The sequence below is a fragment of the Salmo salar genome, chromosome ssa16 (genome assembly GCF_905237065.1).
Source record: "Salmo salar chromosome ssa16, Ssal_v3.1, whole genome shotgun sequence".
Taxonomy (NCBI): Eukaryota; Metazoa; Chordata; class Actinopteri; order Salmoniformes; family Salmonidae; genus Salmo; species Salmo salar.
Window position 1 is genome coordinate 86,165,021 of NC_059457.1, and position 26,845 is coordinate 86,191,865.

Here is a 26,845-nt window from a genome sequence, read left to right on the forward strand (position 1 = left end):
GTAATCTATTTTAAATTCAGGCTGGAAAAACAAAATGTGGAAAAAGTCAAGGGGTGTGAATAATTTCTGAAGGCACTAAGTATTCACACCTGAGTCAATACTTTGTAGAAGCACCTTTGGTGGGGATTACAGCTTTGAGTCGTCTTGGGGATGACTGGATCAGCTTTGAGTCGTCTTGGGGATGACTGGATCAGCTTTGAGTCGTCTTGGGGAAGTCTGGATCAGCTTTGAGTCGTCTTGGGGAAGTCTGGATCAGCTTTGCACATCTGGATTTGGGGATTTTCTCCCATTTTTCCTTGCAGATTTTCTCAAGCTTTGTTAAGTTAGATGGGGAGCGCCGGGGAACAGCAATCTTCAAGTCTTTCCACAGATTTTCAATGGGATTTAAGTCTGGGCTTCTGCTGGGCCACTCAAGGACTTTCACATTCTTGTTCTGAAGCCATTTCAGTGTTGGAACTCTGTAGTTCTGTCAGAGTGGTCATTGGGTTCTTGGTTACCTCCCAGACCAAGGTCTTTCTTGCCCGGTTGCTCAGTTTGGTCAGACGACCAGCTCTAGGCAGAGTCTGGGTAGTTCCATAATTTTTCAATTTCCCAATGATGGAGACCACGGTGCTCTTGGAAACTCTCAACACTCTAGAACTTGTTTTATACCCTTCCACAGATAGAATTGTGATGAGACATATCTTGGAGCTCTACGGACAGTTCCCTGGACTTCAGGGTATAGTTCCTGCTCTTACATGCACTGTCAACTGTGGGACCTTATATAGACAGGTGTGCTTATTTCTAAATCATGTTCAAACTGGTGAAAACAGGTGGACTCCAGTCAAGTTGTAGTGACATCTCAAGGATGATCAAAGGATTTGGATGCACCTGAGCTTTGGAATGTCATAGCAAAGGGGTGTGAATACTTATGTCAATGAATATCTGCATTTAATTTTCAATACATTTGCAAAAATGTCTAAAAACATGTTTTCACTGTCATTATGGGGTATTGTGATGTCATTATGGGGTATTGTGATGTCATTATGGGGTATTGTGTGCAGATGGGCGAGAAAAAAACATTACTTAATCCATTTTGAATTCAGGCTGTAACAACAAAATGTGGAATAAGTCAAGGGGTATGAATACTTTCTGAAGGCACTGATACAACTCCATCTTTCTAAAGTATTTGGCAGACAATGACAAACACACAAGCTATCCATCCTTACAATGGTAATGACAAAGACAAACACCCAACCTATCATCCTTTAGACGAGGACACACAATGACAAACACACAACCTATTTGTATTTATTATGAATCCTTATTAGCTGCTGCCAAGGGGTCCTGTGGTCAAGCAAAATTAAGGCAGTTTATACAATTTTTAAAACATTCACAACACACTGTGTGCCCTTAGGCCCCTACTCCACCACTACCCCATATCTACAGTACTAAATCCATTTGTGTGTGTATGTTATCGTGTGTGTGCATGTGTCTGTGCCTATGTTTGTGTTGCTTCACAGTTCTGCTGTTCCATAAGGTGTATTTTTATTTGGTTTTTAAATCTAATTTTACTGCTTGCATCAGTTACTTGATGTGGAATAGAGTTTCATGTAGTCATGGCTCTATGTAGTACTGTGCACCTCCCATAGTCTGTTCTGGACTTGGGGACTGTGAAGAGACCTCGTGGCATGTCTTGTAGGGTATGCATCGGTGTCCGAGCTGTGCGCCAGTAGTTTAGACAGACAGCTCGGTGTATTCAACATGTCAATACTGCTCAAATACAAGCAGTGATGAAGTCAATCTCTCCTCCACTTTGAGCCAGAAGAGATTGACATGCATATTATTAATATTAGCTCTCTGTGTAAGTCCAAGGGTCAGCCGTGCTGCCCTGTTCTGAGCCAATTTCAATTTTCCTAATTCCTTTTTTGTGGCACCTGACCACACGACTGAACAGTAGTCAAGTTGCGACAAAACTAGGGCCTGTAGGACCTGCCTTTTTGATAGTGTTGTTATGAAGGCAGAGCATCACTTTATTATGGACAGACTTCTCCCCATCTTAGTTAGTACTGTATCAATATGTTTTGACCATGAGAGTTTACAATCTAGGGTTACTCCAAGCAGTTTAGTCATCTCAACTTGTTCAATTTCAACATTATTTATTACAAGATTTAGTTGAGATTTAGGCTTTACTGAATGCTTTGTCCCAAATATACTGCTCAAAAAAATAAAGGGAACAATTAAACAACACAATGTAACTCCAAGTCAATCACACTTCTGTGAAATCAAACTGTCCACTTAGGAAGCAACACTGATTGACAATAAATTCCACATGCTGTTGTGCAAATGGAATAGACAACAGGTGGAAATTATAGGCAATTAGCAAGACACCCCCAATAAAGGAGTGGTTCTGCAGGTGGGGACCACAGACCACTTCTCCGTTCCTATGCTTCCTGGCTGATGTTTTGGTCACTTTTGAATGCTGGCGGTGCTTTCACTCTAGTGGTAGCATGAGACGGAGTCTACAACCCACACAAGTGGCTCAGGTAGTGCAGCTCATCCAGGATGGCACATCAATGCGAGCTGTGGCAAGAAGGTTTGCTGTGTCTGTCAGCGTAGTGTCCAGAGCATGGAGGCGCTACCAGGAGACAGGCCAGTACATCAGGAGACGTGGAGGAGGCCGTAGGAGGGCAACAACCCAGCAGCAGGACCTCTACCTCCGCCTTTGTGCAAGGAGGAGCAGGAGGAGCACTGCAAAATGACCTCCAGCAGGCCACAAATGTGCATGTGTCTGCTCAAACGGTCAGAAACAGACTCCATGAGGGTGGTATGAGGGCCTGACGTCCACAGGTGGGGGTTGTGCTTACAGCCCAACACTGTGTAGGACGTTTGGCATTTGCCAGAGAACACCAAGATTGGCAAATTCGCCACTGGCGCCCTGTGCTCTTCACAGATGAAAGCAGGTTCACACTGAGCACGTGACAGACGTGACAGAGTCTGGAGACGCCGTGGAGAACGTTCTGCTGCCTGCAACATCCTCCAGCATGACCGGTTTGGCGGTGGGTCAGTCGGTGTGGGGTGGCATTTCTTTGAGGGGCCGCACAGCCCTCCATGTGCTCGCCAGAGGTAGCCTCACTGCCATTAGGTACCGAGATGAGATCCTCAGACCCCTTGTGAGACCATATGCTGGTGCGGTTGGCCCTGGGTTCCTCCTAATGCAAGACAATGCTAGACCTCGTGTGGCTGGAGTGTGTCAGCAGTTCCTGCAAGAGGAAGGCATTGATGCTATGGACTGGCCCGCCCGTTCCCCAGACCTGAATCCAATTGAGCACATCTGGGACATCATGTCTCGCTCCATCCACCAACGCCACGTTGCACCACAGACTGTCCAGGAGTTGGCGGATGCTTTAGTCCAGGTCTGGGAGGAGATCCCTCAGGAGACCATCCGCCACCTCATCAGGAGCATGCCCTGGCGTTGTAGGGAGGTAATACAGGCACGTGGAGGCCACACACACTACTGAGCCTCATTTTGACTTGTTTTAAGGACATTACATCAAAGTTGGATCAGCCTGTAGTGTGGTTTTCCACTTTAATTTTGAGTGTGACTCCAGACCTCCATGGGTTGATAAATTGGATTTCCATTGATTATTTTTGTGTGATTTTGTTGTCAGCACATTCAACTATGTAAAGAAAAAAGTATTTAATAAGATTATTTATTTCATTCAGATCTAGGATGTGCTGTTTAAGTGTTCCCTTTATTTTTTTGAGCAGTATATATAAAATAAAAAAACACTGTCAGATTTTAAACCAAGGTTTTTAGTTTAGGTTTCAGCGTTCAACAGCGTTTAACAACAACAAACATCTGTCCTGTAGACGAGGACAATGAAAAACACAACCTATCATCCTCTAAATCCGTGTTTCCCCAACTCAGTCCTGGGGCCCCTCCCCCAGGTGCATGTTTTGGTTTGACGCTGATTCCAATAACCAAGTCAACATCAAGCTTTGATTATTACCAAACAGACCCGGGGTGGGCAGGACCGAGCTGCTCTAAATGTAGACACACAATGACAAACATCTATCCTCCCTCCCTCCCTCTGGTACCATCTCACTATTTAAATCACAATCAACCTGGCTGAGCCTTTTCAGAACTCCCTCATCCTCTCACGTCCAAACGGCTGTTCTTAACACACTAGTGAGCAGAGCACCGCACGCCATTCTGCCAGGCGCAAACAAATGAGTCTCCACCAATAAGAGGTGTAATCGGACCGGAGTTAAGTAGGTGCATGTGTCCTAGAGTGCTCAACACAAGTGTGAAATGCTTGTGTTCATCTGCAGAGTCCAAAAATAATTACACATTTATTTTGAAATGGGGGGGGGATCCACCGACGCATTGAGGGACAATACATTATACTATACTCCATCCATCCCCCGTATCCCTTCAGCTCTATTCAGCCTGAGGTTCTTTCTCATGCTAACAGCACCTTTACCCTAATCTCTCCCCCCGGCTTTACCCCGAGCCCAGAGGCATACGGACCTTACCCCCCCCCCTCGCACCCAGAGCGTTTTGCAATGCGGAAATCTGGCACTAACTCTTCACCCACTGTTACAGGAGGGGGAGGCCCATTGAGTTGCTAATGTCATGACATCTCCATTTCCACAGCAGGCTCCCATAAGGCAGTGGACGGCCTAGTGGACGGCCTAGTGGACGGCCCACTCACATACAGAGCAAGAGCCTTGTTCCAGGGCAACACATGAGGAATGGGGGATACTGGGCATTGGGGTTGATTCAAATCATGGGAGTGGGTACGAAATGTTTTAGTTCCAATGAAGGAAAATATGCCATTTAGCTGTGGGATTAGCTTGAATGTACTATGGCCCACCTTCAGGTGGTGCCACCGTCGGGTGCCACCGTCGGGTGCCTTGCATGATACGGCACAACGGAAAGGAAGAAGGGCTACACCTAGTAAGTTGTTCAACTGAATGCATTCAATGGGAGGGAGAGATGTCAGGGTTGTTGTAGGACATTGAATGATGGTGGGAGAGGTACTTGGTTAACCATGAGGTAAATTTGTGGGTTATTTTCCTGTGGAACTAGGTGAGTTTTAGATTTGCCGTACTAACACAGCCTTGCATAACGGCATGGTTCGATGTGTGTCATCAGCTAAACTTCACAGGGGACTTTTATTTATTTCACCTTTATTTATGTTGTCAAGTCTTGTCTGTCTACAGGACGTTGAAGCCATGTAATGTGGAGGTATAACTGCCAAAACATTTTTCTTTAAGTACATTACTTAAAATCATTTGAAAGATGTTACATGTTCTTATCATGAAGTGAGCCTTTTGGCGTCTGTGTGTTAAGTTTTCATATCAGGTTTTGACCCGGAGAATCACGCCCTTAATAAATTTAACTTCCAGGGGTCCTGAAGCTGTTGATAAGGGAAACAGAGGGTATATAGAGAGAGGTGTGTGTGTTCCCAACAGTTGGAAATCCCAGCACTACTCACCAGTCTCTTGGCAAACTCTTTATTTTCAGACAGAAAGCCGTAGCCTGGATGCACCTTCGGAGACAGAAGAGAAAAGAAAGGTTTCAAAACACATCAGCAAACACAACCGTGTGTGTGTTCAAATGTTGGTGTGTGTGTGTTCAAATGTTGGTGTGTGTGTGTGTTCAAATGTTGGTGTGTGTGTGTGTTCAAATGTTGGTGTTTGTGTGTGTTCAAATGTTGGTGTGTGTGTGTTCAAATGTTGGTGTGTGTTTTATGTGTGTGTGGTAAATCTCACGGCCTGGGATCCAGTCTTCCTGATGGCGTCCATGATGGCGTCCATGTTGAGGTAGCTCTTGTTGGTGGGGGCGGGGCCTACACACACTGCCTCGTCAGCCATCTTCACATGGACCTGAGGTGGCACAGAGAGAAACAAGTATTTATTCATCTTCACATGGACCTGAGGTGGTACAGAGAGAAACAAGTATTTATTCATCTTCACATGGACCTGAGGTGGTACAGAGAGAAACAAGTATTTATTCATCTTCACATGGACCTGAGGTGGTACAGAGAGAAACAAGTATTTATTCATCTTCACATGGACCTGAGGTGGCACAGAGAGAAACAAGTATTTATTCATCTTCACATGGACCTGAGGTGGCACAGAGAGAAACAAGTATTTATTCATCTTCACATGGACCTGAGGTGGTACAGAGAGAAACAAGTATTTATTCATCTTCACATGGACCTGAGGTGGTACAGAGAGAAACAAGTATTTATTCAAATGCGGCCAAAGCGGCAAGCCTCAATCATATGGTACACACGCTACTACAGACAGACACCGGCACTACTACAGAGACAGACAGACAGACACCGGCGCTACTACAGAGACAGACAGACAGACACCGGCGCTACTACAGACAGACAGACAGACAGACAGACACCGGCGCTACTAGACAGACAGACAGACAGACACCGGCGCTACTAGACAGACAGACAGACAGACACCGGCGCTACTAGACAGACAGACAGACAGACAGACAGACACCGGCGCTACTAGACAGACAGACAGACAGACAGACACCGGCGCTACTAGACAGACAGACAGACAGACACCGGCGCTACTAGACAGACAGACACCGGCGCTACTAGACAGACAGACAGACAGACACCGGGCGCTACTAGACAGACAGACACCGGCGCTGCTACAGACAGAGTCAGGCACCGGCGCTGCTACAGACAGAAGTCAGACACCGGCGCTGCTACAGACAGACAGTCAGACACCGGCGCTGCTACAGACAGACAGTCAGACACCGGCGCTGCTACAGACAGACAGTCAGACACCGGCGCTGCTACAGACAGACAGTCAGACACCGGCGCTGCCACAGACAGACAGACAGACACCGGCGCTGCCACAGACAGACACCGGCGCTGCCACAGACAGACACCGGTGCTGCCACAGACAGACACCGGCGCTGCCACAGACAGACACCGGCGCTGCCACAGACAGGCACCGGCGCTACAGACAGGCACCGGCGCTACAGACAGGCACCGGCGCTACAGACACCACAGACAGAACGGGATCTTAAGCACAGATTTTTTTTGGCAGGACCCAACGTATCACACGAAATGAATGACGTTTTGGCTCGAGCGCTACTTTCAAAACTACTGGCTGAAATGATAGAAAATCTATGTAGCACCATTTTAAATAACTAAATATTCAAGAGGACAAACTAGCCAAAGCATCAACTGTGGTCCATTCATCTGACAGCTATTTTCTGTTAAATTAAACAGGTTGTAAAACAAGGAAGAAATGATTCATTGGGTGAGAGTGGTATTTTGAAAACACAACATCAAGGCCAGGCAGCCATATCATCTTCTAAATCTCACATCACCAGCCCCCATCCCCGTCCCTGTCCCCCCCCCATGGAGCCAGACCCTCAGCAGATTGAGTGACAGACACTGTCACCACCAGGACACATTCCACGGGATTAACATCAACATCTGGATCAACAAGGTGGCAGAAGGAGAGTGTGTGTGTGTGTGTGTGTGTGTGTGTGTGTGTGTGTGTGTGTGTATCGGGGGGTGGGAAGGGGGTTATAGGCCAGTTGGTTCCCTGCGTCTCTTAACAAAGAAGTGCTAAGGGAGGCATCATGTCTGCTCCACAGCTAAGCTCCACAGTTAAACGCCACTTCAAAACCTGTCCAACACATCCACGTCAATGGGACTTCACTATTACCTGCTCCATCTTACAGGCCGTCCTCCGTCCCATACATCTGGTCCATCTTACAGGCCGTCCTTCATCCCTTTCATTGACATACATCTGGTCCATCTTACGGGCCGTCCTTCATCCCTTTCATTGACATACATCTGGTCCATCTTACAGGCCGTCCTCCGTCCCTTACATTGACATACATCTGGTCCATCTTACAGGCCGTCCTTCGTCCCTTACATTGACATACATCTGGTCCATCTTACAGGCCGTCCTTCGTCCCTTACATTGACATACATCTGCTCCATCTTACAGGCCGTCCTCCGTCCCTTACATTGACATACATCTGCTCCATCTTACAGGCCGTCCTTCATCCCTTACATTGACATACATCTGGTCCATCTTACAGGCCGTCCTTCATCCCTTACATTGACATACATCTGGTCCATCTTACAGGCCGTCCTTCATCCCTTACATTGACATACATCTGGTCCATCTTACAGGCCGTCCTTCATCCCTTACATTGACATACATCTGGTCCATCTTACGGGCCGTCCTTCATCCCTTACATTGACATACATCTGGTCCATCTTACGGGCCGTCCTTCATCCCTTACATCTGGTCCATCTTACGGGCCGTCCTTCATCCCTTACATTGACATACATCTGGTCCATCGTCCCTTACATTGACATACATCTGGTCCATCTTACGGGCCGTCCTTCATCCCTCACATCTGGTCCATCTTACAGGCCGTCCTCCGTCCCTTACATTGACATACATCTGGTCCATCGTCCCTTACATTGACATACATCTGGTCCTTCGTCCCTTACATTGACATACATCTGGTCCATCTTACAGGCCGTCCTCCGTCCCTTACATTGACATACATCTGGTCCATCTTACAGGCCGTCCTCCGTCCCTTACATTGACATACATCTGGTCCATCTTACAGGCCGTCCTCCGTCCCTTACATTGACATACATCTGGTCCATCTTATTCTTATAGCTTTTAGCCGTACCCTCATACTCATTCTTCTCTGCTCCTCTGGGGATGTAGAGGTGAATCCAGGCCCTGCAATGCCTGGCTCCACTCCTACTCCCCAGGCGCTCTCTTTTGATGACTTCTGTAACCGTAATAGCCTTGGTTTCATGCATGTTAACATTAGAAGCCTCCTCCCTAAGTTTGTTTTATTCACTGCTTTAGCACACTCTGCCAACCCGGATGTCCTAGCTGTGTCTGAATCTTGGCTTAGGAAGTCCACCAAAAACTCTGAAATCTTCATCCCTAACTACAACGTTTTCAGACAAGATAGAACGACCAAAGGGGGGCGGTGTTGCAATCTACTGCAGAGATAGCCTGCAGAGCTCTGTCCTGCTATCCAGGTCTGTACCCAAACAATTTGAACTTCTACTTTTAAAAATCCACCTCTCCAAAAACAAGTCTCTCACCGTCGCCGCCTGCTATAGACCCCCTCGGCCCCTAGCTGTGCTCTGGACACCATATGTGAACTGATTGCCCCCCATCTATCTTCTGAGCTCGTGCTACTAGGTGACCTAAACTGGGACATGCTTAACACCCCAGCCATCCTACAATCCAAGCTTGATGCCCTCAATCTCACACAAATTATTAATGAACCCACCAGGTACAACCCCAAAGCCGCAAACACTGGCACCCTCATAGATATCATCCTAACCAACGTGCCCTCTAAATACACCTCTGCTGTTTTCAACCAAGATCTCAGCGATCACTGCCTCATTGCCTGCACCCGTAATGGTTCAGCGGTCAAACGACCTCCACTCATCACTGTCAAACGCTCCCTGAAACATTTCAACGAGCAAGCCTTTCTAATCGACCTGGCCCTGGTATCCTGGAAGGATATTGACCTCATCCCGTCAGTAGAGGATGCCTGGTTATTTTTTTTAAATGCCTTCCTCACCATCTTAAATAAGCATGCTCCTTTCAAGAAATGTAGAACCAGGAACAGATATAGCCCTTGGTTCTCCCCAGACCTGACTGCCCTTAACCAACACAAAAATATCCGGTGGCGTTCTGCATTAGCATCAAACTGCCCCCGCGATATGCAACTTTTCAGAGAAGTTAGAAACCAATACACACAGGCAGTTAGAAACGCCAAGGCTAGCTTTTTCAAACAGAAATTTGCTTCCTGCAACTCAAACTCTAAAAAGTTCTGGGACATTGTAAAGTCCATGGAGAATAAGAACACCTCCTCCCAACTGCCCACTGCACTGAGAATAGGAAACTCTGTCACCACCGATAAGCCCACTATAATTGAGAATTTCAATAAGCATTTTTCTACGGCTGGCCATGCTTTCCACCTAACTACCCCTACTGCATTCAACAGCACTGCACCCCCCACAGCTACTCGCCCAAGCCTCCCCCATTTCTCCTTCTCCCAAATCCATTCAGCTGATGTTCTGAAAGAGCTGCAAAATCTGGACCCCTACAAATCAGCTGGGCTTGACAATCTGGACCCTTTCTTTCTAAAATTATCTGCCGAAATTATTGCAACCCCTATTACTAGACTGTTCAACCTCTCTTTCGTGTCGTCTGAGATTCCCATAGATTGGAAAGCAGCTGCTGTCATCCCCCTCTTCAAAGGAGGTGACACTTGACCCAAATTGCTACAGACCTATATCCATCCTACCCTGCCTTTCTAAGGTCTTCGAAAGCCAAGTCAACAAACAGATTACCGACCATTTCGAATCCCACCGCACCCTCTCCGCTATGCAATCTGGTTTCAGAGCTGGTCATGGGTGCACCTCAGCCACGCTCAAGGTCCTAAACGACATCGTAACCGCCATCGATAAGAAACAATACTGTGCTGCCGTATTCATTGACCTGGCCAAGGCTTTCGACTGTCAATCACCACATCCTCATCGGCAGACTCAGTAGCCTTGGTTTCTCAAACGATTGCGTCGCCTGGTTCACCAACTACTTCTCTGATAGAGTTCAGTGTGTCAAATCGGAGGGCCTGCTGTCCGGACCTCTGGCAGTCTCTATGGGGGTAGCACAGGGTTCAATTCTTGGGCCAACTCTTTTCTCTGTATACATCAATGATGTCGCTCTTGCTGCTGGTGAATCTCTGATCCACCTCTACGCAGATGACACCATTCTGTATACGTCTGGCCCTTCTTTGGACACTGTGTTAACAACCCTCCAGACGAGCTTCAATGCAATACAACTCTCCTTCCGTGGTCTCCAACTGCTCTTAAATACAAGTAAAACTAAATGCATTCTCTTCAACCGATCGCTGCTTACACCTGCCCGCCTGTCCAGCATCACTTCTCTGGAAGGTTCTGACTTAGAATTTGTGGACAACTACAAATACCTAGGTGTCTGGTTAGACTGTAAACTCTCCTTCCAGACTCACATCAATCATCTCCAATCCAAAGTTAAATCTAGAATTGGCTTACTATTTCGCAACAAAGCATCCTTCACTCATGCTGCCAAACATACCCTCATAAAACTGACCATCCTACCGATCCTCGACTTTGGCGATGTCATTTACAAAATAGCCTCCAATACCCTACTCAACAAATTGGATGCAGTCTATCACAGTGCCATCCGTTTTGTCACCAAAGCCCCATATACTACCCACCACTGCGACCTGTACGCTCTCGTTGGCTGGCCTTCGCTTCATAATCGTCGCCAAACACATTCGCTCCAGGTCATCTACAAGACCCTGCTAGGTAAAGTCCCCCCTTATCTCCGCTCACTGGTCACCATAGCAGCACCCACCTGTAGCACGCGCTCCAGCAGGTATATCTCTCTGGTCACCCCTAAAGCCAACTCCTCCTTTGGTCGTCTCTCCTTCCAGTTCTCTGCTGCCAATGACTGGAACGAACTACAAAAATCTCTGAAACTGGAAACACTTATCTCCCTCACTAGCTTTAAGCACCAGCTGTCAGAGCAGCTCACAGATCACTGCACCTGTACATAGCCCATCTATAATTTAGCCCAAACTACTACCTCTTCCCCTACTGTATATTTATTTATTTATTATTTTGCTCCTTTGCACCATATTATTTATATTTTAACTTTCTTCTAATTATAAGTCTACCATTCCAGTGTTTTACGTGCTATACTTTATTTACTTTGCCACCATGGCCTTTTTTTGCCTTTACCTCCCTTATCTCACATCATTTGCTCACATTGTATATAGTCTTATTTTTGTCTACTGTATCATTGATTGTATGTTGTTTTACTCCATGTGTAACTCTGTGTTTTTTGTATGTTGTCGAACTGCTTTGCTTTATCTTGGCCAGGTCGCAATTGTAAATGAGAACTTGTTCTCAACTTGCCTACCTGGTTAAATAAAGGTGAAATAAATAAAATAAATAAATCTTACGGGCCGTCCTTCGTCCCTTACATTGACATACATCTGGTCCATCTTACGACCCGTCCTTCGTCCCTTACATTGACATACATCTGGTCCATCTTACGACCCGTCCTTCGTCCCTTACATTGACATACATCTGGTCCATCGTCCCTTACATTGACATACATCTGGTCCATCGTCCCTTACAATGACATACATCTGGTCCTTCGTCCCTTACATTGACATACATCTGGTCCATCTTACAGGCCGTCCTCCGTCCCTTACATTGACATACATCTGGTCCATCTTACAGGCCGTCCGCCCTTACATTGACATACATCTGGTCCATCTTACAGGCCGTCCTCCCCTTACATTGACATACATCTGGTCCATCTTACGGGCCGTACTTGGTCCATTACATCTGGTCCATTGACATACAACAATATTAACATACACCGTAGAGACTCCGGAGCACGTTATGGTGGGTACTCAACAGTCCCCCATCTACCCCCTGTGTCCTGGTCAATGTTATGGTGGGTACTCAACAGTCCCCCATCTACCCCCTGTGTCCTGGTCAATGTTATGGTGGGTACTCAACAGTCCCCCATCTACCCCCTGTGTCCTGGTCAATGTTAACGTTTTGGAATGTTAGTCACCTTGGCAACTAGAGAAGCCCAATAAACAATCATGTCTACCCACCCTTCTGGCCAATAGAGGAGCATCCCCTACACACACCAACTCTACAGACCAGACAGACTGGTATCAACATCCCCTACTCACACCAACTCTACAGACCAGACAGACTGGTATCAACATCCCCTACTCACACCAACTCTACAGACCAGACAGACTGGTATCAACATCCCCTACACACACCAACTCTACAGACCAGACAGACTGGTATCAACATCCCCTACACACACCAACTCTACAGACCAGACAGACTGGTATCAACATCCCCTACACACACCAACTCTACAGACCAGACAGACTTACCGCGCTGGCGTCGACATCACTGTGCACCGCCACTGTTTTGATTCCCATCTTCTTACATGTTTTCATCACCTGCCAGAGGCAAAGACGACGTGTTATCAACTTTTATTTAATACATCAATAATAATCGTCTCTAATGTTTACTAGCTGCTATAGAGCTGCTATAGGGCTGCTATAGAGCTGCTATAGGCGCAGTAGAAAGATGTGACAGGGTATAGATCAGGAGGGCTTTCATCCTGTCTCTGGCTTTTAACCTGAGAACCAGTGATGCTTAGTTAACATAGCACACAGTCTTACCCTGCAGGCGATCTCTCCTCTGTTTGCAATAAGGATCTTATCAAAGGTCTAGTAGGGTGAAAGGGAAGAAAGACATTAGTTTGGGAACTCGTTGTCACAACAAATCATTTGCTCCTGTGTGTGTGTGTGTGTGTGTGTGTGTGTACCAGTAAAGACGTAGAAACACAGTAAGTGAAAGCGTCTGGTTCTGTCAGTCTTTCCATTCCTCTGGTCTGAACACCTTATTAAATGGAGTGTCTTTCCTCTGTCCCCTCTTACCCCCCTACTCACAGCTCAACCCCCTGCCAGTCCTACTGCTAAACACTATGGCCAGAGGCAAGGTTGGCATGGCGGTTTGAAGATCAAAGAACAAAGCTAGGAGGATGTGACGTTTATATTGGGGACAGAGGGAAATGAAGGTTTCCCCTTGTAACATTTAGAGAGAGAAAAGATAATACTCTGCAAGCAACAAATAAAATACATTCTGTGTTACTCAGGTTCATGTTGACAAACCTCCGCAAGTCATGACAAAGTAGTGTTTTTAAATCAGACGTCTGTCAACACAAAGTACTGTATTTAATTAGAGGTCTGTCAACACAAAGTACTGTATTTAATTAGAGGTCTGTCAACACAAAGTACTGTATTTAATTAGAGGTCTGTCAACACAAAGTACTGTATTTAAATCAGAGGTCTGTCAACACAAAGTACTGTATTTAAATCAGAGGTCTGTCAACACAAAGTACTGTATTTAAATCAGAGGTCTGTCAACACAAAGTACTGTATTTAAATCAGAGGTCTGTCAACACAAAGTACTGTATTTAATTAGAGGTCTGTCAACACAAAGTACTGTATTTAAATCAGAGGTCTGTCAACACAAAGTACTGTATTTAATTAGAGGTCTGTCAACACAAAGTACTGTATTTAATTAGAGGTCTGTCAACACAAAGTACTGTATTTAAATCAGAGGTCTGTCAACACAAAGTACTGTATTTAATTTCAATACAGAACTACTCCTATCCTTCCTTGCATCATGTGACAACCCTGCACCCAGTGAGCCATACTACTTCTATCCAATGTTCCCTCTATACTGCACCTCCTCCAGGCGCAGAAGAAATGCCGCGCGATGCAAGAGACTGAACTTCACCCCATTAGTTTGCACTACAGTGCCTTCGGAAATTATTCAGACCCCTTGACTTTTTCCACATTTTGTTACGTTACAGCCTTATTCTAAAATGGATTAAATAAGATTTCAAAAATACTCAGCATCTACACACAATGCCCCATAATGACACAGTGAAAAAAGGTTTTTTGAAATGTTTGCAAATTTATAAAAAATAAAAAACAAATAACTTAAAAGTATTCAGACCCTTTACTATGAGACTGTAAATTGAGCTCAGGTGCATCCTGTTTACATTGATCATCCTTGAGATGTTTCTACAACTTGATTGGAGTCCACCTGTGGTAAATTCAATTGATTGGACATGATTTGGAAAGACACACACCTGTCTATATAAGGTCCCACAGTTGACAGTGCATGTCAGAGCAAAAACCAAGCCATGAGGTCGAAGGAATTGTCCGTAAAGCTCCGAGACAGGATTGTGTCGAGGCACAGATCTGGGGAAGGGTACCAAAACATTTCTGCAGCATTGAAGGTCCCCAAGAACATAGAGGCCTCCATCATTCTTAAAATGGAAGATGTTTGGACCCTCCAAGACTCTTCCTAGATCTGGCCACCCGGCCAAACTGATCAATCGGGGGAGAAGGGCCTTGGTCAGGGTGGTGACTAAGAACCCGATGGTCACTCTGACAGAGCTCTAGAGTTCCTCTGTGGAGATGGGAGAACCTTCTGGAAGGACAACCATCTTTGCAGCACTCTACCAATCAGGCCTTTATGGTAGAGTGGCCAGACAGAAGCTACTCCTCAGTAAAAGGCACACGACAGCCCGCTTGGAGTTTAACAAAAGGCACCTAAAGACTTTCAGACCATGAGAAAGAAGATTCTCTGGTCTGATGAAACCAAGATTGAACTCTTTGGCCTGATTGTCAAGCATCACTTCTGGAGGAGACCTGGCACCATTCCAACGGTGAAGCATGGTGGTGGCAGCATCATGCTGTGGGGATGTTTTTCAGTGGCAGGGACTGAGAGATTCTTCAAATAGCCAACCTTTGCCTCGATGACAATACCACCCATACTTGTCACAACATAACTGACTGGCTCAAACGCATTAAGGAAAGAAATTCCACAAATTAACTTTTAAGAAGGCAAACCTGTTCATTGAAATGCATTCCAGGTGAGTACCTCATGAACCTGGTTGAGAGAATGCCAAGAGTGTGCAAAGCTGTCATCAAGGCAAAGGGTGGCTACTTTTAAGAATCTCATATAAAATATTTATTTAACACTTTTTTTGATTACTACATGATTACATGTGTTATTTCATAGTTTGTGTCTTCAATATTATTCTACAATGTAGATAATTGTCAAAAATAAAGAAAACCCTTGAATGAGGTGGTGTAAAACGTTTGACCAGTAGTGTATGTATGTAAATGTGATTTCACTTTTTTTATATTCTAAAATTCTAAAAACCTGTTTTTGCTTTGTCATTATGGGGTAGTGTGTGTATATTGATGAGAGGGGGACGATTTAATCAATTTACAATACTTATGTAATGTAACAAAATGTGGGAAAAGTCAAGGGGTCTCAATACTTTCCAAAGGAAAAAGCTTTTTCTGTAATCGAATCAACATTATATCAGCCCCTTTTCAATGCAACAAGCCAAAACAAATCTAACTTTGCAAGACTGAGTCTGTGATGTTGTAGGCAGAGCCAGAGCACAACAGAGTAGAATTCTATTGGCGGGAGAGTAGCCCACGAGCTGTCTTTCAATCCCCTGTAGACTATATTTCAAAAGCTATTTGCATGTTTAAATGTTATGGGATTTGCTCCATTGGTTTTGTTGGTAGGCCTACATTATGCTCCAATAGCCTATCAGTGTAAAAGTGTAAGGGTACAGCCTCTGTTCACTGTAAACGCTCGCCGGAAGTTGCACAACATTCTCACAACTTTCAAGTTTCCACTCACATGACCTGAAATGTGCTCAGTGCCCCCCAAAAATTGAGGGAAAATTGCTCCCATCCTTCCATGCATCATTGTGACAGCCCTGCACCCTGTGAATCATATGTTACCTTCTCATTGGAATCATAAACAGTGGAGTACTGTACTCGACTGGACACCACACAGCATCTGGACTGGAAAGAGGCATGCTGCAGGGAAACATTTCAGAAACATGAACGTTATAGTACCACACGCAAACATCAGAAACACCACTCTTCGCTATTCTTTATAATGGGCACATGCCGAACATCACAAAGAGGTGAAGGTTAAACGTGATGGCAGCTGTGTTTCTATTACACCAACAGCGCCCAGAATTGCTGAGTTGGAAAGAAGGCATATCCCGATATACGATAGCTGTTCAGGTCACAACGTTACATTCAAGGACGGTTTTTCATTCAAAGACGGTTACATTTAGTCATGTGGTGAAGGTTAAACCAGTTCAGGATTGTGTTATGAAGTGTAACAACTTATTAGCAAGATGCTAACGGTTTGGACGCTTTGACATTGACAGAGGAGGAATGGACGAAGCTGTATATTCTCTAATACGAATATAACTTAAACATTTATACCGCAAAATACAACATTTAAATGTCAGAGTAGAGAATGCGTACATCTTACAAACGTCAAAAGAAGAGAGACGGCTGGAGAGAAGGTGTGTGAGTGACAGACGGACTTGCTAGCTAGGCAGGCTAGCGAACATATGTCCGATTGTGTGGTGCTAGAAACTTGCATTAAAAGCATCGATTTTCGGGTGTTTCGGTTCTGAAAGAGCTCTTCGTGAATTTGAAATAACTAGCTACAAGATTAAGGTTGCAATAACTGACAGCTCACCTTAGCAACAAGCACAACTCTTTGCAGGGTTGAAGTGACCATGTACGCCGCCATGTCTGTCCGGGTGAGGGGAGCGTCGTAGTGACGTATAACAGGGGCGTATGCTCAGTCTGCCAATCACATGGAGTCACCGGACGTAGAAGGACGTCGGTAGAGCTCGAGGGGTTTCAATGGATTTCCATTTAATGGATCATACAGTAACCTAGTTTTATAACGCAAGTCTCGTCTTACTTCTTTGTCCATCTGTTTTCTCATCTTCTCACCTGTTTTCTTACCTTTTCAAATGATATGAACAACAACGATGTTAAGTATTATCAACATAGTAGGCATTTCGAGTGACATTTGGAATTTGTGGACTTTTACAGAGATAAGCCTAGAAGAAATCCATTATTCCTATATTTTCAAAATGTCATTTTAGTGTCATACAGTAGAATACAGTCATGTACAATATCAATGTATCTTCATTATTCTCTGGAAATGGGGAAAAATCTATAAAAACTGAAATGATGGAATTAGGTCTATATCCGGGTTTATTTGGGTTAGCCTATAGGCTTCTTTCCCCGACTCTTTTACCGTCCTTTCCTGCTGTATGGTCTCTCGTTATTGTCCAGTGCAATGACAGGAATAAAAACAGAGTACAGCAGGCCGTGTAAACTCCAACCTGTAAGAAATGACTGGAGCTGTGTTAGAATACTAATACTAATCACACTATTTGCGACGTAAATTGAGTCTGTAGTAGACGGTATGTTAGCATGGGTATTCGAACACAGCTCCAGACTTTGTTCTCCTCGCGGATTTTACTCGTGTTGTTTGTTTTTAAAATGGTCGAATTAATAAACTAAAGTGGTCTCATTTCAATGACCATTTTGTTTAAAAACGAACAAACATGAAATAACAAAACAAGTTGTATTTCTCATAAACAATAGTTGGTGGTGATCAATCCAAGTTGTCCAGCCATATTAAGGATTAAGTCATTACTTTAAAAACCCTATTGGAGCTCCACATAAATAATGAATCATTGAATTGATGATTCTGAACAGAAGACCCATGATAATTTATGCATACATGTAATTTATTATCTTACCTATCAGTAGGGTACATATACAATTTAGACTTGTATAAATTCCATATCATACTTGTTGGTGCAGGGAACCGTTTTAATGCAAAACATTTACAGAGAGACACGAATTAAAAAAGGATTTAAGACAGGCATTTTAAACATCAGATTCATTTTATTAACACGTTACGAAACATAATGGACTTACAGCAAAACAACACAGCAACTTTCTTTTTATATAAATTATGTCTCAACTGGGCATCTCAAGAGGTCGTTCATGGAGGACAACGCATATTCAACCTGTTCAACTTCAACAAAAACTTGTTTCCAATAAAAAATGTGCACAATTAAACTAAGGTTAACTTTGGCACTTATTTAAAATATTTTTAAATATTTAATATTCAGTCTCAAACTCCAAATCAACTATAAAAATAAGCGATCTCAAAATGACAGCGAAAGACTGATATGAGAATCATAATACTGATAATTAAACAACCATCGAAAGAAAGATAACGTTTGTTATTTTACATAAGACATTTTCTTCTTTGGCTTCCAATGTTTTAGTGCAACGTTCTTGATTCATATTTCAATCGCGCGTAAAGCGTCCATTTAGGCCAGTCAGATGCTCATTGTATTTTTTGCCTGTTTTTCCTTCATTTTTTGCCATCGTTTTCCCGTTAGTCTTGAGTGTGGTCCTCAGACATACCACTCACTGAAGTTGGACGAGAGGTTGCTGTGTCCGCTACCGAGGACCGCAGAGTCCGGGGACATGTTGCTCTGTGTCTCCGAGGCAGGGGACACTAAACTCGGGGGCGTCGATGACTCATACCCGCTGCTGGCTCCGGGCGAAGTGTCTGCTACTGACGAAGAATCATGCACCTAAAATAAATAAAAACAAATCTGTCAAAACACTCTCAGATGACCACAATTTCGGCACAAAAGTCTCTTTTGTCACAGAACAAAGGTGTCCAGGAGAAGGATATTTTGGCAGAGAAAACTGACCTTCATATGTTTTCTCAGAGAGCTGGGGTGTGTGTAGGACTTGACACACTTCTTGCACAGATAGGGCTTGTCAGACGTGTGAACGTGCAGGTGTTTCTTGCGGTCACTGCTGTTGGCGAAGCGTCTGTCGCAGCCGAAGAAATCACACATGAACGGTTTCTCCCCTGGAAGAGAACAGAATGAGGAGATTAGTTTAAATGTGTTTGTTTGTTTAAATACAGTCACAGTTGTTTTCAAAAGTACACCAGCCTGGGGACATTTACCTATAAACTTTCTAAACAACCTCACTCCATATAAAACTCAAATCAGATATCTAAAACTGACGTTTATATCCATGAGATATTCAACCTGCAGACATCAAATCAAACTGTATTTGTCACATACAACAAATGTAGACTTTACCGTGAAATGCTGAATACAACAAGTGTAGACCTTACCGTGAAATGCTCACTTATAATCCCTTAACCAACAGTGCAGTTCAAGAAGAGTTAAGAAAATATTTACCAAATAAACTAAAGTAAAAAAATATATAAAAAGTAACACAACATAACAATAATGAGTCTATATTTCGTTTTAAATTACCTGTGTGCGTTCTCTTGTGTATCTTTAAGTTCTCAGAGCGTGCAAAGACCTTGCTGCACGCGGGGAACGGGCACGCGAAAGGCTTCTCTCCAGTGTGCACCCGAATATGATTCACCAGCTTGTATTTGGCCTTGAACGATTTGTTCTCGCGCGGGCACTCTTCCCAGAAGCAAGTGTGGCTACTCTGCTCTGGCCCACCGACGTGCTCCAAGGAGACGTGCGTAACCAGCTCGTGCATGGTGCCGTAGGTCTTGCCACAGCACCGGCTCGCCCCGCCGGGCTGGTCCGGATCTATCCACTTGCAGATCAACTCTTGTTTGATGCACTGCTGCCGCATGAAGCGGAAGAACGCGGCTGGGTGATGATGGTGGTGAGCTGCCATGCCCATGTTGTGACCCATGGCCCCATATTGGCCGTATGGGTCGCTCCTTGGACCGGAAACATGGTGATACTGGTCCGCTCTCCCGAATACCTCCCCTGGTAGTCCCAACCGGCCGCCCAGCACGTTAGCAGAGCCGTGGTGCTGGTCGTGCATTCCAGGAAAGAGGAGGTGTCCATGCCCGTGGCCCTGGCCCTCTACGTGTGACTGATGGAGAGACCCAGCCATAGTTCTGAGGAGAGAGTGCTGATCGCTGGCAGGGGAAGAGTCTCCGAATCCCCGGTTGCGCAGGATAAAGTCCCGTGTGGAGTTCGCATAGGATGGGCCATACCCGGGTCCCTGGGTGGCGATGTGGACCGACTCCATAAAGCTGGGGTCTCTTTCCTGCATCTCGACTGGTGAATGCGCTGAGTGGTGCCTTTGGAACGCGCTCGCACTGACCCCTGTGCCTGATTGCTGGTGACCTCCCTCCAACAGCATCACAGCACGAGCCTGGGCTGAATGGAACGATGCGCAAAGTAAATATTTAAACTGTAGGCGCGCGTAGAAAGCGTTTGAAGAAGTGTCCAAAAGCTCTAAATAAAAATATGTTTCTTTCTCAAATGAGGACTCAATATCTTGCTGCAAAAAATATTCCAGATAATTCCTAAGCACCCCAAGGAGAAAGAACTTCCCCAAGCTGTGAATGGATTGTTTAGCAGGAGTCTCGACAGGAATGTGCCAGATAATTAATAAAGATATTGTGGTGTATCTCCAGAATGCTGTTTGTATGTATGACTGTTCACTACAACGTGAAAATGCTTATCCCAGGGTCTTCAATGGGCACTTCTGACCTCCCCTTTTTACAGAAGCCCCGGGTGTTCACCAAACGCACTCTAATTGGCCACTGCAGCTCATCCCGATCCCAGCCATTCCACCAATTACAGGCAAGCCTCTCGTGACTAATCGATGCTTGCTCCGCCCATGTTTTATTACTATGGAAAGTCTTAACGGGAAAATTACAAATGTTGGTGAAATCTTGAAAGTGAAACTAGTCACTTCCTTTACGTTGCTTGAATGCTGAATAGTGATGGGGGAAAATATGCATTCAGTTGTGTGGAAAGTATATATTTTCACTCACACAACACACACACACACACGAGCGTTTAATACATTTTGCAAGCTAACCATATGTTATGGCAGCTCAAAGCTCAAATCTGTTTTAACTGATGCACCTCAGCCATCCAATTTCGTTAGGCCTAAATAAAAACCCCAAGGATATTTATGTTTAAAGTGAATAAGATGGACTTACAGCAAGGAGAAGAATGACCCTGAAAAAAGTTCCATTGCTCCATGGTTACAGTTACGCACGGCCCTACCTCTTTTGTCCCGCTGGCCACACCACAGGAGTGAGTCGAGTTCAAAGGCAGCCCTGCAGCTCTGGGGTTGGAGGGAAAAAACAACCTTTCAGTGTCTCTGTGGAAACAGAAAACATTAACCCTGTCCTGTTAGATGCTCAGAGGAAAGAAAACAGTTAGAGGACCAAAATAACATTGGAAATGTTTGAAATCCGATTCCAAATTATCAGCAGAATCTTCAAGACGTTTAATTTTGGAACATACCATGGCATCCCATGTTCCTCACTATCCACTGAATGTGTTAAACCATATATAGAATGAAAAGTGGATATTCTGCAAATGAAATATTTGATATTGTACTGTCAATTCAATTATGCGACAAATGCCCAAGGAAAAGTTTTATTTCTTACAATTCCACGTTTTACATGTTGTAAATATATGGTTGTGGCCACAACTATCACATTATTTAGATAGAAAGGATATAGTTTATAACAAAACCAAACGTGGGAAAAGAAAACCACGTTTATTTTTGCTAATCTGGGGAGAAAAAACCCCATCAGCCAACATTGATTAAATTTGAAGTAAGCCTGGCTTCTCGTGGTAGACTATAGAGGGCATTGACATTATGTATATGTGGGCCCGGCCTATAGATGCCACAGATGTTCACTTGGCGAGCGTCCTCGTGCTTACCACTGGGGGCGCATCTCAATAATTACGAGTATATTCTCATCTCCTTTCCTTCGACTCCACTGATCTGAAAAGACTGGAGTGAGGAAATAAATCACCTTCATCCGCCATATTGCTTTCTTGTGTTTTTCAGATCAGTGCCCCCTGAGCTGAGGAAGAGGTGATGAAGAGAGGACGCCATTTTACACCATTGGGATACAGTCATAGATCTGCCAGTTTTTCTTACAACTATGTGGGGACGGACCACCTGGTTCTAACCGGGTTTACGGACAATTTACAGAATATGCCTCATGCTCCTCGGTAGTCCAAAACCTGGGCGGACCGCGTTCAGATCAACGTGGTTTCCCCAAATCAGCGCGGTTTCCATCTGCAGCTGCAGGAAGCATAAAGGACAGAGAAAGGCAAGACAGCCAGCTCGAGGCCCGTCTTTACTACCATGCAGCGGCCGGGTGGTCGCCATCGCCACAATGGCCACTCTCTGCTCCGCAATAACAATTCCATGATCTCATACATCGCTTCTCCTCCACCGCGCGCTTCCTCCACCGGCGCCTATGCGGAATACTCCACCAACAACAACAGGCCGATAAAGCCCGAGCTGGTCTGCAAATGGACGGACCACGAGCACCGTGACCGAACTTCAAAACAAAGGATATGCGACCAAACTTTCAGCTCCATGCACGAGCTGGTGGACCACGTAAGCACAGAGCACGTCGCTGGGCTCGAGCCCCTGAGCCATGTTTGTATGTGGGAAGAATGCCTGAGAGAAGGAAAGGCGTTTAAAGCCAAATATAAACTGATTAACCACATCAGGGTACACACTGGGGAGAAACCGTTCTCCTGCACTTTCCCAGACTGCGGGAAAGTGTTCGCTCGGTCAGAAAACCTCAAGATTCACACGCGCACGCATACAGGTATGTAGATTATGTTCCATAAAGGACACTGGGAATGCCAAGAGCCTACCCTTTCGTCTCCTTCATTCCATAGTGAAAGGTCATGTTATTCTACATGGCGTCATTGGGCCTGTACTAAAACTAAAGAATGGGACAACATTTCTGATTTATATACAGTAGGTTAGTCACTGCTTGTCAGACAGACAGAACACGTCATTATGTTTACATGTTCCACACACAGTCCTATTCAGGAAGTAGCCTGTTTGTGGAGTAGTAGACTACACTGTGTGGTGGGGTTTGGCCATTGACAAGAAGTGAAGGACCTTTTAAAGGGACGGTCCAGGGAAGCAAGCTGTAGAAAAGGGACACTGTTTGACATATTTAACGCAGCTACATCAACTCAAGGCTGACAGATGGAACATGGTCTACACAGTAGGGTGGAGCTTGTATGTTGTGTTGAAGATGTTTAGTCCTGTGACTGATATCATGTGACATTCTGTTTCCTCCCCATAACATCTTTCACCTCTTTCTAGGTGAGAAGCCATTTCAGTGTGAGTTCCCCGGCTGCCTGCGGAAATTTGCCAACAGCAGTGACCGTAAGAAGCACTCGCAGGTCCACACCAGCGCCAAACCGTACGACTGCAAGTCCCACGGCTGCTTCAAGTCCTACACACACCCCAGCTCCCTCAGAAAACACATGAAGATCCACCTCAACGCACTCAAGTCCTCTCCTACCTCCGAACCCATAGACCTGTCATTCACAGGGATTCTTGGGAAACGTAGTTCCCAGGATTACGTAGCTTCACGGACTAACTGCTCCTCCTCCAGGCTCTCGCTGCCTCCCGCGGTGTCCAACATGAAGGAGTGGTACGTGTGCACCAGGACCACAGGTCAGGGACAGAACTACCTCCAACTCACAGCAGACCAGATCAAGTCAGAACCGTGTAGTGGTGATGAGGACTATTATAACACCACGTAGTCGCAGCAGAACGCTGTGCATTATGGGCTGTGTCGACTACAATGAATCCTAAAAACATGGATAGAAGCTGTAAGAACATAACATGCGTATCAGTATGGCGATGTGATTATTTAAAACACTTATTATTATTTTTTTAACATTTATTTAACTAGGCTAGTCAGTTAAGGACAAACTCTTATTTACAATGACGGCGTCCCCCGGCCAAACCCAGACAACGCTGGGCCAATTGTGCGCCACCCTATGGGACTCCCAATCACGGCCGGATGTGATACAGCCTGGATTCGAACCAAGGACTGTAGTGACGCAACTCTTGCACTGAGATGCATTGCCTTAGACCGCTGCGCCACTCTGAAGCGATGATCATAACATACCTACCCTGTCAATATGGAGATTGACAGATGTAATGGAGACTTACTGTATGTGTGAATGTCTGGGCCAGTGTTCATAAAGCGTCATGTCAGAGTGCTGATCTGGGGTCAGTTTAACCGTTTAGATAATAATGAAAACTAGAGAGGACCAGATCCTAGTGCTGATCTGGGATCAGTTTAGCCTTTTTAAATCATATTGAAAAAGATTGCATTAGACAAGGAGGACCTGATCCTGGATCAGCACTCTGAGACGCTTTATGAGTACAGGCCCTGATGTCAGTGTATTATCTAATGAGAAGCAGTAGCCATGAAATGTATTGCCATAAGAGATTAAAGACAACATCCCTCTGACACCCAGGGGCCCGTATTCACAAAGCGTCTCAGAGAAGGACAGCTGATCCAGGATTTAAAAGACAAAACTGCTTTGTAAATACGGGGCCTGATCAGAGTTAGATTCTTAAAGATAGTTGAGCTGCGCTTGATTTACCTTTTTGGAGTTGGCACTTTTCTGATTAGTCCATAGGTTCCTGTGTACCAGGTAAACTAAATCAAGCGCATCTCAAGTATTTAACAAATGTAATGGACTCATGTCTGGTTGTATAGCTACGCATACTAAAGCAGAGTGTTCCGGTGCAGTAATGTAAACATAAAGGTACCTCTGAGACGGATTGCTTCCTTCAATAACTGTCAGATAGAATCTCTAAAGACTACTTCCAATGGAAGAAATGGTTCCCGTTCCCCATTCCAGCAGCTATAGAAGCCATGATATGATGTAGTTAATGACGGGTGCAAACCGTGATGGTTTAGTTGAACTCTGAATGTGAGAAATGTTGCCACAACCTCATGATGAGTCAGACTCTGTTTACATGTGACTGTACTGATCAGTGTGGTGGTCGCTGCTGTGTTGATTTACAGTGACGAGGTTTATTAGATTATCTGGAACATGTTATTATTGTGTTTAAATCTATTTTCTCAGCCTTTCATAGTGCCTCATTAAACCCTATTCCCACATTGATATACGTCTATTGTTTAGCTGTTAATTACCACACAACAGATTCATCCTATATCTATACTAATAACAGCTTATTTCAGTCAGACAAATATGTTTTCTATGTGGTCAAAGTGAATAGAATCTGTGTGTATAAATAATAATAAATACTCATAATTTCCCCCAGAAGTAACAAGTTGTCATTGCTTGTTTTAAAGCAGAATTGACAAAAGAATCATATTGACTATGTAAGGGGCTCATCATTTGTTCTGGGAAGCACTATGAATGGTCTTTCTCTGTTTCTATTCACTTTGAAAGTTGAAAATTATACTTTCTCGTTTGCATTATATACAGGAAGTGCCTTTGTGAATGGTAGGAATCAACCGGATAAAGAGACTTGAGTAAAGTAGTCAAACCTAACAGATAAACACCAATCGGTTGTAAGGCGCGTGTGGACCACAAGGCAGCTGTCAGTGAAGGAGTAAGAGGGGGCTTTTAAAGTGGAACCTACCGGGGGAATACCGTTCTGTTGTCCTAACAACACTGCTGAGCTGAGTAGACTTGTCTTATGTGGCTGATTTGGACGCTGACTGCAAATAAAGTGACATTCTTAGACTGGGTGATGCCACTCTGTCTCAGTAGACATAGTCTGGATCCTAAATCACACCTTCTTCCCTATACAGCCCATAGGAGTGGTCGAAAGTAGTGTACTATATAGGGGGCCATCTGAGATGAGCCTACAAAGTGTGAAAGAGAAAATGGCATGGCCTTTAGTCCCCTATCCATTCTCCATCTAATAGCATGGCCTTTAGTCCCCTATCCATTCTCCATCTAATAGCATGACCTTTAGTCCCCTATCCATTCTCCATCTAATAGCATGACCTTTAGTCCCCTATCCATTCTCCATCTAATAGCATGGCCTTTAGTCCCCTATCCATTCTCCATCTAATAGCATGACCTTTAGTCCCCTATCCATTCTCCATCTAATAGCATGGCCTTTAGTCCCCTATCCATTCTCCATCAAATAGCATGGCCTTTAGTCCCCTATCCATTCTCCATCTAATAGCATGGCCTTTAGTCCCCTATCCATTCTCCATCTAATAGCATGGCCTTTAGTCCCCTATCCATTCTCCATCTAATAGCATGGCCTTTAGTCCCCTATCCATTCTCCATCTGATTCAAGGAGGACAACAACTGACTATGAGAAGGAAAGAACAGACCAGATAGATACTCCGGACTGCCTGTTACCATAGATGCTCCTGTTACCATAGATACTCCAGACTGTCTGTTACCATAGATACTCCGGACTGCCTGTTACCATAGATACTCCTGTTACCATAGATACTCCTGT

The 26,845-nt window shown here is 44.7% G+C and overlaps 3 protein-coding genes across 3 annotated transcripts in view; 1 reads left to right on the forward strand and 2 right to left on the reverse strand.

Annotated features, from left to right (window-relative positions):
* Window positions 1-17,345, reverse strand: part of LOC106574926 (propionyl-CoA carboxylase alpha chain, mitochondrial) — a 57,310-nt gene extending 39,965 nt beyond the window's left edge. The window contains exons 1-6 of the mRNA XM_045698364.1: window positions 17,226-17,345; window positions 16,466-16,543; window positions 13,304-13,351; window positions 13,010-13,078; window positions 5,761-5,874; window positions 5,484-5,537 (exon numbers count right to left, since the gene is read on the reverse strand). Coding sequence (XP_045554320.1) covers window positions 5,484-5,537; window positions 5,761-5,874; window positions 13,010-13,078; window positions 13,304-13,351; window positions 16,466-16,543; window positions 17,226-17,279 — 417 coding nt within the window. The 5' untranslated portion in view covers window positions 17,280-17,345. The remainder of the gene's footprint in view (window positions 1-5,483; window positions 5,538-5,760; window positions 5,875-13,009; window positions 13,079-13,303; window positions 13,352-16,465; window positions 16,544-17,225) is intronic.
* Window positions 17,346-18,437: 1,092 nt separating this feature from the next.
* On the reverse strand, window positions 18,438-21,516 carry LOC106574928 (zinc finger protein ZIC 2). The gene is made up of 3 exons (XM_014151061.2): window positions 19,867-21,516; window positions 19,285-19,448; window positions 18,438-19,161 (listed from the first exon to the last, which is right to left on the reverse strand). The coding sequence occupies exons 1-3, from the start codon at window positions 20,723-20,725 to the stop codon at window positions 18,979-18,981; spliced, it is 1,206 nt and encodes a 401-aa protein (XP_014006536.1). The 5' UTR covers window positions 20,726-21,516; the 3' UTR covers window positions 18,438-18,978.
* Window positions 21,517-22,373: 857 nt separating this feature from the next.
* On the forward strand, window positions 22,374-25,687 carry LOC106574929 (zinc finger protein ZIC 5). Its single transcript, XM_014151062.2, has 2 exons — window positions 22,374-23,180; window positions 23,693-25,687. The coding sequence occupies exons 1-2, from the start codon at window positions 22,706-22,708 to the stop codon at window positions 24,136-24,138; spliced, it is 921 nt and encodes a 306-aa protein (XP_014006537.1). The 5' UTR covers window positions 22,374-22,705; the 3' UTR covers window positions 24,139-25,687.
* The last annotated feature ends 1,158 nt before the right edge of the window (window positions 25,688-26,845 follow it).

What these genes read in the sequence shown, in the direction of transcription:
- LOC106574928 (XM_014151061.2), bottom strand. Translation starts at nt 20,725, where the DNA reads ATGCTGTTGGAGGGAGGTCACCAGCAATCAGGCACAGGGGTCAGTGCG. An exon ending in ACACAAGAGAACGCACACAG is followed by an intron (nt 19,449 to 19,866) that starts GTAATTTAAAAC and finishes GTTCTCTTCCAG; the next exon opens with GGGAGAAACCGTTCATGTGT. An exon ending in CTCTGAGAAAACATATGAAG is followed by an intron (nt 19,162 to 19,284) that starts GTCAGTTTTCTC and finishes TATTTATTTTAG; the next exon opens with GTGCATGATTCTTCGTCAGT.
- LOC106574929 (XM_014151062.2), top strand. Translation starts at nt 22,706, where the DNA reads ATGCAGCGGCCGGGTGGTCGCCATCGCCACAATGGCCACTCTCTGCTC. An exon ending in TCACACGCGCACGCATACAG is followed by an intron (nt 23,181 to 23,692) that starts GTATGTAGATTA and finishes ACCTCTTTCTAG; the next exon opens with GTGAGAAGCCATTTCAGTGT.